Source organism: Neltuma alba, unplaced genomic scaffold, assembly GCF_004799145.2.
Source record: "Neltuma alba isolate B1F8T4 unplaced genomic scaffold, ASM479914v2 tig00005007_pilon, whole genome shotgun sequence".
Classification (NCBI taxonomy): Eukaryota; Viridiplantae; Streptophyta; class Magnoliopsida; order Fabales; family Fabaceae; genus Neltuma; species Neltuma alba.
The window spans coordinates 1-11,291 of NW_021633942.1; the positions used below are offsets into that span (position 1 = coordinate 1).

General features: G+C 37.0%; 3 protein-coding genes across 3 annotated transcripts; 1 reads left to right on the forward strand and 2 right to left on the reverse strand.

The window, feature by feature from the left end:
• The first annotated feature begins 161 nt into the window (after nt 1–161).
• On the forward strand, nt 162–5,753 carry LOC114746445 (probable glutamate carboxypeptidase LAMP1). The gene is given in 13 exon segments (XM_028934665.1): nt 162–526; nt 528–1,254; nt 1,364–1,431; nt 1,538–1,619; nt 2,635–2,727; nt 2,797–2,949; nt 3,079–3,147; nt 3,369–3,456; nt 4,162–4,245; nt 4,368–4,456; nt 4,659–4,775; nt 4,916–5,062; nt 5,336–5,753. Coding segments are annotated over 13 exon segments (2,133 nt in total). The 5' UTR covers nt 162–293; the 3' UTR covers nt 5,519–5,753.
• Nucleotides 5,754–8,050: 2,297 nt separating this feature from the next.
• LOC114746446 (uncharacterized) lies at nt 8,051–9,327 on the reverse strand. The gene is made up of 3 exons (XM_028934666.1): nt 9,035–9,327; nt 8,595–8,920; nt 8,051–8,511 (listed from the first exon to the last, which is right to left on the reverse strand). Exons 1-3 carry the CDS (start codon nt 9,325–9,327, stop codon nt 8,051–8,053), a joined length of 1,080 nt encoding a protein of 359 aa, XP_028790499.1.
• A 529-nt stretch (nt 9,328–9,856) lies between these two features.
• On the reverse strand, nt 9,857–10,348 carry LOC114746449 (uncharacterized). Its single transcript, XM_028934668.1, has 2 exons — nt 10,328–10,348; nt 9,857–10,204 (listed from the first exon to the last, which is right to left on the reverse strand). Exons 1-2 carry the CDS (start codon nt 10,346–10,348, stop codon nt 9,857–9,859), a joined length of 369 nt encoding a protein of 122 aa, XP_028790501.1.
• Between the last annotated feature and the right edge of the window lie 943 nt (nt 10,349–11,291).

Sequence of the window (11,291 nt, forward strand, 5' to 3'; positions counted from 1 at the left end):
CTTTACATGTACCTCGAACAACCATGATGTTCAGGACAAAAAAAGCAAACAACCATGATGTTTAAACAAATTTCATGTGCTTTTGATGATAATTCTTTTTTAGCATCTAATAAAGTACTGCACGAGAAACAAAAGCTCTGCCTCTCTTTCTCACCATCGCTGACTACAGATAATTTTGCGGAGACTCAATCAAGAGGCTCTCAGAGCCTGATCAAGGTAAAGCAGTTGAATTTCTAATAAGGATATCATAATCGAATCTGTTTCCCGGGAAATCGAAACTTTTAAGGAGGACCATGATCAGTCCAACCGTCACTGCAACTGCGTTACTGGCCATAGCCACTTCTTATCTCTTTCTTTTCCTTACTTCACCTTCAAAATCAACTCATCATTCCCTCTTCATATCCGATTCCCTCGCTGATAATGCCTCCATATCCCGCCACCTCCGCACCCTCACGCGCCGTCCTCATGCTGCCGGCTCCGAAGCCAACGCCGAGGCCGCAACTTATGTTCTTTCAGTTCTCACCTCCTCTTATTCCATCCCACATAACTTCTTATAAGGTCTCCCTCACATACCCACTTTCTCCGCTCTTTATTGCTCATAAACCATCTCCAAAACCACCCACTAGCTTCACTCTACGACAAGAAACCTACGATGGTGATCCTTATGCTGATGTCGAAGGCGAGGTTCTACCCACATTCCATGCTTATGCTAAGGCAGGGACTGTGATTGGTCCTGTGGTTTACGTCAACTATGGGCGCGTGGAGGACTATTTGAAGTTGAAAGGAATTGGAGTGAATGTTTCAGGTACAGTGGTACTGGCACGATATGGGGGAATTTACAGAGGGGATATAGTGAAAAATGCGTATGAGGAAGGAGCTATTGGGGTGGTGATATATTCAGATCGTAAGGATTACGGCGGCGCCGGCGAGGCACGTTGGTTCCCTGACGGTAGGTGGATGCCGCCGAGTGGTGTTCAGGTGGGAACGGTACATAACGGATTGGGTGATCCTACGACTCCTGGTTGGGCGAGTAGAGATGACGACGACGATAAATGTGAGAGGCTATCAGAAGATGAAGTTGAGAAAGAAGGAGATGTTTTTCTTTTTACTTCTTTACCGGTTTCAGCAGCGGATGGTGAAGAGATATTAAGGTCAATTGGTGGTCCAGTAGCTAATGATGATTGGCAAGGAGACAAAGACGCACCTACTTACAGGGTTGGACCAGGTCCAGGAATTCTCAATCTCAGTTACACTGTAAGTATACATTTAGTTTGAAGCTTCTGCAAGATCACTACTTCATAAGCCATGCAATATCAATGTAACATCAATTGTGTGAATTGCTAATTCACTTTTTGGTTTTCAGGGGGAGGAGGTGTTAGCCAAGATTGAGAATGTTATTGGTGTGATTAAAGGAACAGAAGAACCTGATCGGTGTGTAAGAATTTCCTGTTTATAAGTTAGCATAAATATAATCATATGATTAGGCAATCGTTTGCATTCAACCAGCAATTATTTAGACTGTCGCTACTATCTGTAGATTTGTCATCCTCGGTAACCATAGGGATGCATGGACGTTCGGAGCTGTTGATCCTAATAGTGGTACTGCAGCACTACTTGAGGTAAAGATGGCTGCATAGCTACGGGTTTACTTGAGCTGAAGGGTGAAGCCTCTTTTGGCTTCTAATGATGATCAAGTTTCAATTGGTCTTCTCGATTAGTACTTAAAGCTTGATTGAACATTTTGATCTTTGAAAGCTTGTACAATCTTGTTTTGTGAGAATTATCTGGCATTTGATATTATCATATCAGTTTGAGCGCATTAGGTACTTAATGGTAAGGCTCTCCTAGCATTTTTTTTTCCCCATTAACATGACTCGAATTTGAAACTGTGCTTTAGAGGATATTGAGTTTCTTTTATGTGATCAAAGTATTATTGATTGTGTTGTATCATTGTCCATCTCTTGAAGGATGGAACTTGGGGGGGGGGGTGAAGCTGCTTAGTGTTTGATAGAACCCTGCTGACAATAAGTATAAAGTACAGAAATTTGGGAGTAGAAGTGAATGTGAAGGGGAAATTCTGAGGCTTTGATGTTAATACTCACAAGAAAGCAAATTAGTATTACCAGGACACTCATTGATTCTGTTCAATACCCTATTCCTCAAGACAACCAGTACAGAATAATCTAACCGAAATTAACAAGACATTGGTAGCCAAATGATCATGTTGTCTTTTGGCCCAAACCACCAAGAGAATAATCTAACCGAAACTACTGCAACAAAATACAGAGAAATACTTGCGCACACACTGGCATTCGAGAGGCCAGCCCTCTCCCAAACCTTACTTCATCTTCCAAAATTCTGAACTCTCTCCCTTTCTCAGAAAGGATGATCTTATACCCAAAAAGCAGTCATTACCCCTGCGGTCTATCACCATTTTAGCCTTATGGTTATAAAAGGATAAACCTCTAGACCACTGGTTTTAGTTCTCTTTAAATCAGCTCTTTCCTAGATTGTCTGCCGTAGGTCTAAGGAAATGATGTCCAAATCTTTAAGGAATCACGAGCTCTATCTGTATTGAAGGTATTTATTTTAAAAAAAATATATTGGGGTGATATTGATCCTTGCATGATGCAGATTGCTCAACGGCTTGGGAAGCTTCTGAAAAGAGGTTGGAAACCTAGAAGAACGATTATCTTATGTAACTGGGATGCAGAGGAATATGGCCTTGTATTTTTCTTTCTCTCTGCTTCTTTTTACTTAAACACAGCAAAAGTTTGATTTCATTACTCCCTCCAGATAGGATCTACTGAATGGGTAGAAGAGAATAGAGAAATTCTTGCTTCAAGAGCAGTTGCTTACTTGAACGCCGACTGTGCAGTAAGGGGACCTGGGTTCCATGCCCTAGCTACTCCACAGCTCGATGAATTAATCAAACGAGCAACTCAGCAGGTATTGCAGAATTAATCACAAAGAGTATAAATGAGGTTAATGATTAAATTCTGGAGTCTAGCATTTCCGGTTTCTTTCCTGCTTGCTGCTAACCCTTGCTTTTCAATATTGATATTGATTCTTTTGAAGGTCAAGGACCCGGATAACTCATCATTGACTATCTATGAATCATGGGCTGCTTCTGGTAGTTCTCCTATGGTAGGCAAATTGCAGTTGTTTACATATCCATATTTACGTTAATAATGCTTAAGGTTTCCCACGTGGTATTCTCCCTATTGTAAGTTGCATTTTGCAATGGGAAGAAATCACTCCATTTCTAATTTCACCAAACCTGGGAGTGATCTGTGAGGATTAAATGTTGGTATATCTGTATAATCTCAATATCTATGCTCATAAAAAACTTGTTGCTGCATGTAAAGTTTGGAAGATTAGGAGGCGGGGGATCAGATTATGCAGCTTTTGTGCAGCATGTGGGAATTCCATCAACTGATGTGTCTTTTGGAAAAGGTAAAGGTCCGAATTGATTCATTATTAATTCTGTTCATCGCCCTGACGCAGGTTTCTGTAGATTCACTTTTTGTAGAGAAAAAAACAATGAAAATTCTCAAAAACACAGATGTAGGAAAGAAGTCGCTATTTTTTGGTTCAAGTATTTGTTTGTGAAGGAGCAGCTCATACTAAAACATGTCAGCATGCTTTTTAGGTATTTATGATGAAATAACATGTAAAACCCCTAGAATAGAAGCTTTGACGCCTAAGGAAAGGATGGGAATTTGGGAAAAATCCTTGTCTTTTTCCCCCAGTAACTGGAATTTTGTTTTAGGTCCTATCTATATCTACATTTTGTACATGTGTTATTTGTAGGACTGGATGTCTCAAACCTTTTACGGCAAACTAGTATATGCCATTCATGTCAATAGTGGGCTGCTTCAAGAACTAGGTATCTTGGAAGTTTATCATTTCGTGATGATTTAATTGTAAAATGTCAGCATAAGTACTTCAACTTAAAGGCGAGGGATGGGCAGATGCCACCAATGCATTAGAGACTTTTAAAAGATTGCTTTAGAAAATGCTTCATGTCTATGTATACTCTATTGTTTTACAAATGTCAATCATCTATATACCTTTACCTTATGGTTGGCATCATGATCAGAAATTTCTATCAGATTAATTAGATGTATATCACCTGGACTTGATTCAAATCATTCGCAGATTACCCAGTCTACCACTCATTGTACGATAATTTTATCTGGATGGAGAAATTCGGTGACCCTAAGTTTCAAAGGCATGTGGCAGGTTGGTCTTATGAGCTTCTTTTATAGCCTCTGATAAATTAGCCTTGAAAATTTACTTACCTGTTTCATATGCTTAAAACAATAAAACTGGTCAATAACTGCGTGTGTTATGGAAATTACCAGTGGCTAGCGTTTGGGGTCTAGTGGCTCTTTGGCTGGCAGATGAGGAGTTCTTGCCTTTTGACTATCAATCGTATGCTAAGGAGCTCCAGGTATATGTCCATGTTAGGTGGTCCCCGTGCATTGCACAAGACCTGACGAATGAGTTGTACTAATCATGTCTTGTCAACAGTCCAACTAGATTTTATTTTTGGTATGATTCAATGATAGTTTGTTCATTTGTATGTGGCATAGTAGAGCACTCCCAACTTCTTACCTAGTTAATGATTAAAACATCATGAGCTTAAATCGCAGATTAGCTCAAAGAATCTAGAAGGTGAGATTTCAAACAAAGACATAAGTTTGGCTCCCATATTCAAGTCCATCAGAGAGCTTGAGAAAGCAGCAAAGGAGATGGAATACCAGAGAAAGGTAGCACTTTCAATATCTGTAGACCGCCATTTTTACAGAAACCAGTAGCATTCTCTCTCTCTCTCTCCTTTTTATTTTTTTTTTATTTTTATACTTTGGAGGGAATGTTCTTTTCTCAAATTGAGAAGTAATTCTTTAAGGCAATTGAAGAAAGTAGAGGTTGGATACCAACAGCATGGAAGAAAGACCAGTTGAGAGTGAGAGAGCTCAATGATAGACTGATGATGGCTGAGCGTGCCTTTGCTGACAAAGATGGCCTCGTTGGAATGACATGGTATAAGCATTTGGTAAGAAGTGAATTTCAAGCCCAACTCATTCTTCATTCTTTCGGCATTATCTCTTAAGAAAGAGAGCACATTGCACGAATTCTAAGGAATGAATTTACTATAACTACTCGTGATTTGTGAATAGTGCTGTTTGCTGTAGATATTATATTTTGTTTAGTAGTAATAATCTTGATATTGATAGTGATGTTAATTTTTACTCGTGTATGGCATTTTGATATATAAGTTGTTGATGAAATGATGAACACATTAAATCATCGGGCTTCCATTTTCCAGATCTATGGACCATCTAAACACAATGACTATGGATCACAATCCTTCCCGGGGATAGATGATGCTGTAAGCGTGGCAAAAGAACTGAAGACTGAAGAATCATGGCATCGAGTGCAGCACGAAATTTGGAGAGTATCAAGAGTCATCAGACAAGCCTCCTTAGTTCTAAAGGGTCAACCAACATGAATAGTATTTACTTGTATATTTCCACTTGGTTTGAACCTTTTTTTTTTTTTTTTTTTAAATGCTGATAGATTAAGTAGTGTGTTGTGGATATAATCTCTGGATTTCAGATGAATTTCTCTTGCAAGTGCATAGTGTAAGAATGTGACACCTATTGTAAAGAATGTGACCCAATGAAGCGATAGCTTTCTGGGGAATTCTTTCCCCGTCATTAATATACCCTCTCTCGTTTTAGATATAAGAGCTAGTAAATGGGTTTGCTTTGGTTTTAGTCTCTTAGATTTAAGCTCTTAATTTATTTTGTCTCTCAAATTATACCTTTTCTTAACCCTAAACTCTCCATTACTTATTGCGCATATGAAGAGTGTGTGTTTTCTGTTAAGAGAGCAGTTTGTAATGCAAATAATTAAAATCATTGCTTTAGTGAAACCGACACACATTTTTTACAAATAATTAATTTAATTAATTTTTTAATTTCTACAAATTAGTTATTTGCTTCTATATTTAAGACTGGATGGAGTGTTTAGGCTTCATTATGTGGCTACAGTCTTCCTACTAGCACATGATCCTATGACGGGGCCTCAGATAGAGCTCAATTTTCCCCAGCTGATGGCATTGCAGTCAAAAGCCAAGCTGATAATTATTGTGATCAAATTTGTTGGAAATCATTTGTATTCTTGAATTTGATGATTATTTACAGAGGTATTTGGTTCTTTGAAAAGCAGGCAATAAGAATTACATTACTTTTAAACCTTCAAGAAGCATGGTCAAAGGCTTAAAGCATGGATTTTACAATGTAGATTGTCCCTTATCAAGAACTGAACCCAGTACTTGGTCCAGTATTAATAATAGTGCCTTTACACCAGCTAAAGAGCTATTAGTAAAAACCTATTTTGGTCTCTCTTTTTTTCCTCCCTATTTTTTTTTTCCTTTTCTTACTGTCATCCACCACACGTTGTCCGTTGATTCTTTGAGTGAATATATTCCCTTTCATCTCATCTCAAATCTCATCTCGATCTCAAAATATATATGTGTGTGTATATATATATTGGGTGTATTGTGCATAAGAACAGTAAATGAGAATGAAAATTAATAAATGAGCTATTAATGAAGTTATTTTGTGTCTACAGTTCAAATAACCTGTCTTGTAACTTGGTCAAAATGTGACAAAAACGAAAGAAAGAGCAACACAAATGATCATGAGCTTCCACTGTTAATGATTCTTTGCGGATTTTTTTTTAATCAATCTTATATTATCTCCGATACTAAATATAAGATTTGGTTTGTAGTTCAGTTTTCTCATGGTGGACAAATGTAATTTTTTAACACCTGATTGTTAAACTCACAAACTATGAGTGGTGCTACTTTGTAAGTTTCTTATTGTTTTGTTCACTCTAACGAACAAAACTCTTGACATCAACACTAGTCCTCCAAAGCTTCGCTCTTTTGCTTTACGGAGTGAAACACAGAGCTGCCTGAATACTGGCGCGCGAGATGTAGTGAGATTGAGATAGTTCTTTCAAAGTATGAGATGTGGCATACTAAGGGTTTGTTTGGTTTTTTTTTTGTTTTGAAAATGATTTTTTGTTTTTAAAAACAGAAAAACAAAAAAAACTTGTTTGTCAATTTGTTTTTAGTTAATTGTTTTAAAAAACAAAAAAGAACAGTAACACGTTTTTAAAAACTTAAAAACTAAAACAATTTTACATGTTTTCTTGTTTTTGTTTTTGTGTTTTTTATTTTTTTTGTTTTAAAAAATTGGAGAAATCTTCTTCTCTTCTCTTCTCCTCTACTGTCTACTATTTATCATTACCGGTGATAACTATCACTTGTCAAAGTATAGTTTTTTAATTATTTTTTTCAAATGTGATTTTCTAAAAAGTATTTTCCAGACAAATTTTTTTAAGTCAGAGAACAAAAAAATATGTTTTCCCAAAATTTTATCCCCTACCCTACTCTCTTAAGGGGGTGTTTGGATGAGGCAAAACCATGGTTTACAGAATAGCTTTTGGAGAATAGATTATGGAGAGAATAGATTTTGAAAGAATAGATTTTTTGAAAAAGTGATTCTGAGAAAGTGAGAGTGTTTGGATAATTAATGTCAGAAGTGCTTTTTGATATGTGAAAATTACTAAAAAGGACATAAGTTTAAATGATAATTACATATAAGATATATTTCATAATATATGTTTATTTTAAGTAATAAATTTATTAATAATATATATTTTGCCAACATAATAAATAAGGTATAAATAAATAAATAATAAAAAATTTCCGTGTATATATAGTAATAAAATAAATAAATATGTTTTTAGCAAAATGATTTATTTTGCCAAAGAAAATATTATTATTTCTTAAAGATTTGAAAGATGAAATCTAATAATTTTGTTTCACAAAATTAAATAACCACACAAAAAAATTTCATATTAATTGTGTTAATAATAGAGGTTGCAACGAAATATATTTGTTCAAGTAGGTTTTTTTAACAACACATTACATTATGTGAAAAGAAAAAAGAAAAAAAAAAGGACATAACTATTCTTGTATGTAGTGAATAATTTGATCTCTTATGGAGTCACGAAGCCGAACCATGTGAGATGAAGAATCTACTGATGAAGGTATATGTGAAGATCCAACTCCATCATCATCATTTTCTTCTGCATAAGAACCTTCTTGTTCAAACTGAATGAAACCAGGATCAGAAATGGATGTTGATCTAATGAAGTTATGTATGGCCATCGTTGCACAAACAATTTGAACCTGTGTTGCAAAGTCATAGCTCGGCATGTTTCCTAAAATTGCAAACTTACTCTTCCAAACTCCAAAAGTTCTTTCGATAGTGCTCCGTAGACTTGAGTGCAAATAATTGAACGCCTCATTGTCATTTTCAAGTGCAGATGACCTTCGGAAATCAGGGAGATGGTAGCGTTCACGTCTGTAGGGACCAAGGTATCCCATGGGCGTCGGATAGCCAGCATCCACCAAATAATATTTGCCTACATGAAATATATGATTGGTGTCAATAAAATTTTTTTCGTAACAGTTAAGCATAAATAAATTGTGGGAATTTAAAATATACCTTGAGGCGGATGAGGAAAGTTCATGGAAGGAGTTGTAAGGGCGTGGTCAAATATACGAGCATCATGCGCACTACCTTCCCATCTGGCCAATACAAAAGTGAAGCACATGTCCCAATCGCAAACAGCCATTACATTTTGCGTCACTCTTCCTTTTCGGTTAATAAATTTTGTTTGCTCAGTTGCATCAACAATGCACGAAATATGTGTTCCATCAATTGCTCCAATAGCATGTTTGAAAAAGGGCCAGTATCGACCACCAGGCCGTATTTTAGTATGCAAATGCTGAAACGTTGGATCTTTTGGTTTGATGTTGGTCATAGCAAGTCTACAGCATGCCAGTAAGACATTATGAAAATGTCTACTAATTGTCTCCCCTGAATGCTGAAATCTTTCTTGTTGCATCCTACTACTAAGCGCATGGCCAACAGTATTTAAAAACATTGCAACCATTTCATGTATCCCAACATTTCTAGTTTCCCTTAGACCGTGTTGTTGCAATTCTGTGCAAAGACTAAAGAACACTTCTCTTTCCATCCTAAACATGTTATAACAACGAGTGGAATGGCCTTGTAAAACATCCCTTACCCATGCCTTGCCTGTATAAATACTTGTATGCTGGGGCTCTTTACACAAATGAAGAGAAGCGTATCCACCAACCGCTACTGCAACTTGATTAACCCGTTTGTTCCGTCGTTTACGATACTTTTCCGCAATTTTAATTTCATCAGCCATTTTTTGTCTTGTCCTGTGCACATAGACATAAAATTCAGAAACCCTGATATGAAATTACTTAACATTTAACAAGAAAATAAGTTGTTTAATTCCTACAGAAATTCAGTAGTCACATAATACAATAGTCTGGTTACATCATTCCTAAAAATAGATACAAATTATCATAGTCATCTTGTAAGCAACACAAATGAAGTCTCAATCCTTAGTTGCATGCTTCAAGAAGATCAGTAGTTTTTCCCTCTTGTTCTTCAGAGCCACATACATCTCCCTTGCAGCTGGCTTGTCCATAAGGAGTGTTGTGCACCGGCCAAATAGATCAGGATCATCAACAATTTCATCAACTTCATTAAGGTGCTCCATGACTCCCGCAATTGACGTCTCATAAGCACGTGCTTCTTCTTCTAACTTCCTAGCACGTGCTTCTGAAATCTCTTCATGTTCACGCTGAGAATCATTTTCATTTGCCTGAGCTATCCTGCTTAGTGCATCTGCTATTTTCATAGTGGTAGTAGGTTTCTTCTTCATGGATTCACCCTTTTTTAACCCCTAATGAGCTACTAGGTCGACTGCCACCTGTGCTTCTACCCCCACGAATAGTTTCCTGTCTCATTCCAGTGTTGCCTCCACTTCCTCCACTATTGTCATTGAATGTGACTGAATTAAACTCCCCGCTTATGCCAGTTGGTGCCCCCAAAATTTCATCACTATCTCCAGATCCTTCTTCCATATCATCTTCAGGAACTCCTTCGCTTGGAAGTGTCATGGAAGAAGGTGCCCATGACTGTGGTCCAGTCGCAGCTACAGACCCAAAGAGTTGAGTCAATTCAGCCCGAAATTGAAGCCCTCTTTCTCTAAATTTCTCATAGCCTGGAACTTCCTGCGCATTCAACACCAAAAATATTATACATTATACAAAAAAGTTAACATGGGAGAAAATACAAGTTCAAATAAAGTTAAATGATTACCACTATTTTCTTCTCCCACCAATCATCAGGGGCACTAACAGTATTCCTTTCAGCATCCCACCCTAAACCTGTCTCACGGAGCAGCTTATCCCATAACTGCCACTCCTTTCGCAAGGTATCAAATTTGTTCTTTAATTGGATTTTCGTATAAACCCTCCCAGTCTTTGCAGTAAAGTTCTCCTCAATACTTGTCCAAGCAGGCTTTGTCATGCTAGTTCCTCTTCTTCCCCCTCTTTCAACTTCTTCAATACACAGGTCAATAAAGATCTTTGTGGCTCTTATATCCCACGAAGCCTTGCTATTTTTTTTTATTCATTATGCTATAAACCAATTACAACAGTTCAGTCATGACAAGTTCAACCCAAAAAGCATATCATTCAGTCCAGGAGATATGATATAACAGGTATAGTATTTAACAAGTATAGCCACATGTTCTTTTTTCTAGCAAAATGAGGCCTCATTAATAATTGATATTGCAAAATTAATGATGACTTTTTTTCCCATCATTTCAGGGAGTTCTTTTCGGTTAACTGACCAAAATTGAAGTTCAACCACTAATTATACTGTTGGTTAACTGATCAAAATTTGAAACATAGAAATTGGTTAACTCATTCGTAGGATTTTGATTAGAGAAATAAAAATAATTTCATCAGCACAAACACCCATAATCCAACCGAATACACACAGCATGATCGACTGGTCTGTCTCCAAAACACAACATACGAATATGGGAAAAAAGACACACACACGAAAAAAATTTCCAGCTACCAAAATTGCACAACGAACAGCCACACACAACATAATGAAACCAGCATCCAAACCAAACGGTCAGCTCGAAATTAACGAAATTAACAGCTGTGTGGGGGGAAACAAAATGAAGCCACCAATGATCCAAAGTTATCGGTGAAACCACCGCTGTGTGGGGGGAAAAAATCCGGGAGGTAATATTACAGACCGAAATGATTCAAAGCATAATAATTACGGTGAGCACATATATAT